Genomic DNA, 3,952 nt, shown 5'->3' on the forward strand with positions numbered 1-3,952 from the left:
AGTTACCCACAGAGGTGGCTTGGGTCCCTGAGTTAACCACAGCCCTGAACTGCGGCTTTGCAGGCACATGCCAAGCCCCAGAACAGTGCCAGAAGCTGCTGGTTTTCACTGGGATAGGCACCTTGTCAGCTGGCATGTCAGTTTGCCAGAGTTACTTGCCTGTTCAGGTGTAGTCCCAGGCTATGGGATGTGATAACCAGCCCAGGCACTTGCCCAAATCCTTATACACACTCTGCCACCCACAGACCAGCTACCTCAGGGCACATTTCAGTATTGACTCACCCAAAAATTGTCTTCTTTTACACCAGGAAGACACCAGATTACACAGACCTCATGATATGCCAGCTGTGTTAATTAGTATTAAACATCTCACGTAAGGGTGAGCAGGAACAATAAAGCCACCCACACCAGGTGGGAGGGAGAAATGGCATCTCCACAAGGCAGCTCCCCCAGCAGAGCAAGGCCATCAGTGCCAGGGCAAAGCACAGAGCCATGGTTTGTACTAACATGTTCCCAAAGCCCAGAAAAGTAAAGAGATAAGAAATGCAGCTAACAGGAGCTGCCTGCTTAGTACCTACTATGGCTAAAGAACACTTAGCACAGAACTGCCATGGCCTCAGGCCACACGCTGGGCACCAAACTGTGGTGGGCTGACCCTGCCTGGACACCCACCAAGCTTCTCTCACTCCCCTCCTCACTGGGAGGGGGCAGGGAGAAAGGAAGATGGGAACGGAATCTGTGGGCCAAGATAAAGGCAGTTTAATAAAGCAAAAGCAAGGCTGCATGTGGGAGCAAAGGAAAACTAAATATTTATCCTCTACTTTCAACCAGCAGGAGATATCTGGCCACTTCCTGGGAAGCACAGCTTCAGAGCAGCTGCTCCAGAAGACAGATGTTTCAATAAGGAATGCCCCCCATCTCCTTTCTCTTAGCTATTATGCTGAGCAGATGCCATATGGTCTGGAACATCCCAAGATCTTGCCCCCACCCCAGCCTGCTGGTGAGGTGGGAATGTTAGAGACAGCCTTGATGCTGTGGGAACATTGTTCAACAATAGCCAAAACAGTGGTGTGTTATCAACACCTTCCTAGCTCCAATACAAAACACAGCTCTAGGAGGGCTGCTAGGAGTAAAATTACCTTCATCTCAGTCAGACCCAATACAACTGTTTATTTAAAAAAATTAACAGAAACTTTTAACAAAACCACACCCAACAGTGAGGATCTGAAAAGCCAGGCAGCACTGGGGGCATTATAACAGAAGTGCTCTGCAGGTCCTAACCAACCCAAAGGCTAGATGTGCAGACAAGCACCTCCAAATGGTTGATCAGACCTTGTCCACTTCTCTCATTCAAAGTGATACTTTTTATTAAGCAGGTGAGGTTGTAAATCAGAAGCCTGGATCTCTTGTGCATCCTCATTAGGTGCCCAGGCACCTGAGGGCTCCAGTGAGCTTTTAAAAAAATCGTTCCATTTGAAAGCAACCACGGCTGCAGTTGCAGCTTGGAGGAAGCCACCTGCTTAAGTGCAACATGAAGAGAATGTCATAGCATATGGTGTGTGTCACATGCTGCATTTCTTCTTGCCCAGAATCCTACAGAGTTGTCCATTTTTTTCCCCTTGTTGCCCTGTATCAGCACAGAACATCCTCTCTAGCTCAGAAAGAAGGGAGAATGAACACATGTATATCCACAGTCTAAGGAGAGTCACCTTTTGCTGGAACTTGGATCTCACTCCATACCCTGATCCCAAATGAGAGAACAGGGCTAGCTCTGGAAGGACAGAGCCCTCTATGAGCTAGGAATCATGAGGCAATTAATAGATTGCAGGCTGGTGATTTGCCTTCTGCATCTGAATGATCTTGCCAAAGCCACCTCTTCCCACATCGTAGTCTGTCCGGTATTCATCTCGCACCTGGGGCACAGCAACAACACACATATTAACAGCCAGCACTGCCTGTCTCCTGATGGTTGAGATTTCTTCAGGTAAGAAGCAAAGAAATATTTTCATACAGCTTTTCAGTACACTTTTCTGAATTGTGAAGCTTGGCCTTCAGAACACTTTATCTCATCTAAATCTCATCTTTGCCCTTGAGGAAACTGCTGTGTTATGTGATTGGCCTGGCAGCCACTCTCTTTCCCTCTACTCAAATTCTGGAGCATTTCAAGGGTACTACCTTGGTTAGGGAACATTCCGCTTACACTGCAGGAAGTTTGGAGTCCTAGACAGAAATGGCCTTAAGTTCTATTTCCAGCCTTTAACACCAGGTATCAATTACTGAAACAACCTGGGAGTGAGTAAACCTCAATATCTTAACAATCTGCACATTGTCCTCCACGAGACAAAACCAGCAAATAAGTACAGAGTCTTGCAGGATCAAATTCAGGGATGAGTGGCATTGCCTTTACCTGTCCTCCAGTCTTTCCTCTCCCGTACTGCCGGCCCTCCTTAAACCCTGCATCCCAGTCCGTGCGGATGATGCGGTCGTCCAGCCGCGTGCCGTTGATAAACCGCATGGCGTGCTCGGCATCTGCTCTCGTGTAGTACCTGAGGCACTCTGTAAGGACAACTGTGTTGCATTGTTGGTACAGGGGAAAAAAGCAGGGAAGTATTGTATTTGAGAAGCAGAACTCCCCCCACTGCCTTCCAGCCTTTTCTACTCTTCCCTATGGGATCAAAAACTGCACTCATGTAAATCCAAGCTAAGACTGGCTAATGCTCAGAAAGAATTCTGTACTTTATTGTTAATACCTGCACAGACAAGACAATGGAACAAAGGCATTAAATCCTTGCTAAGGGCAAGAAATCACTAATATGCCTTTTTATACTATGTAAAACTTGAGTGAAATACAACAAAAGGAGCAGGCTTCACATGAGAGCTTTGTACAGACAGCTCCTGGGACAACCTGTATAGGCGTGTACCCTCTGCTTGAAAATGCCCCCATGGCTTATCCTGCTACTTCCTTCAGGTGTGCAGTTGAGATGAGAAAGTAAACGTGCTCTGGACATGGAAGACATCAGGCTGATGACTGTAACAGTTCTCACTTTGGCCCTAAAATCATTAAAGAAATTAATGAATTAAAGGAGTGCACTGCCACCTCCAGAAAGTACAGCTCTGGTGGCACTTGTCACCTATGGAACCACTATACAATCAGTCTCAGGGTGCAGAGAGGAAGGTGCAAGGATGGACGGGATGTGCCTGGTAGGAAGCACTTGGTTATCACCTTTCCAGCAGCAGTACAGATATACTTGCTGTGCACAGGAACTACAGGTGCCAACCATACACGTGCTGACAGAAGGGAACCAGAAAGGATACTCTACAAAGCAGAAGCCACAGGGAGTTTTCTTGATCTTGTCCAGACCCATGACAATCCTCTTGACATCTCCGCACTTGGAGAACAGCTCCTGGATTTGCTCCTCGGTGGTGTAGAAGGACAGGTTGCCGACATACAGCGTGGAGGAAATCTTCAGGGATTTCTCCTGCAGCTGCCTGCTACCCTGCGGGCACAGAGGCGCACGCCGCGGGTTCAGCGCGTCCCGCTCCCACCGCCCCGCGCCCTCCCGCTGCCCGGCTCCGCGCACGGCCTGTCCCGGCCTCAGCCCTCCCCGCCCCGGCCGGGCCTCGCCACCCGCCGCACCCGGAAGTGCTGGTCCCGGTACTGGCTGATCTCGCAGTACGAGTCGCTGTTGAGCCCGCTGAGCGTGGTGTGCAGCAGCCCCGACATGGCTCCCTCGCGCCCGCCCGGGCTGCGCTGCCGGGCCCCGCTGCCGGGATTCTTCCAGAAGCGCCGCGCACCGGACGCGGCGAGCGGCGCGCGAGGGACGCCACTGTGCCGCGCCGCGCGATTGGCCGCGCCGGCTGTCACTCGGGGCGGGAGGCGGGGCGGGAACCGCCGGCGGCCAATCGGCGGCGCGGGAGCCGCCGGGAGCGCTGGGTCGGGGCGCGCGCAGGG

General features: G+C 51.1%; 1 protein-coding gene across 1 annotated transcript; it reads right to left on the minus strand.

Moving 5' to 3' along the window:
• Window positions 1-1,150: 1,150 nt before the first annotated feature.
• Window positions 1,151-3,857, minus strand: NCBP2 (nuclear cap binding protein subunit 2). Its single transcript, XM_056491732.1, has 4 exons — window positions 3,638-3,857; window positions 3,316-3,497; window positions 2,408-2,546; window positions 1,151-1,913 (listed from the first exon to the last, which is right to left on the minus strand). Exons 1-4 carry the CDS (start codon window positions 3,722-3,724, stop codon window positions 1,815-1,817), a joined length of 507 nt encoding a protein of 168 aa, XP_056347707.1. The 5' UTR covers window positions 3,725-3,857; the 3' UTR covers window positions 1,151-1,814.
• Window positions 3,858-3,952: the final 95 nt, after the last annotated feature.

Source organism: Oenanthe melanoleuca, chromosome 4A, assembly GCF_029582105.1.
Source record: "Oenanthe melanoleuca isolate GR-GAL-2019-014 chromosome 4A, OMel1.0, whole genome shotgun sequence".
NCBI classification, from domain to species: domain Eukaryota; kingdom Metazoa; phylum Chordata; class Aves; order Passeriformes; family Muscicapidae; genus Oenanthe; species Oenanthe melanoleuca.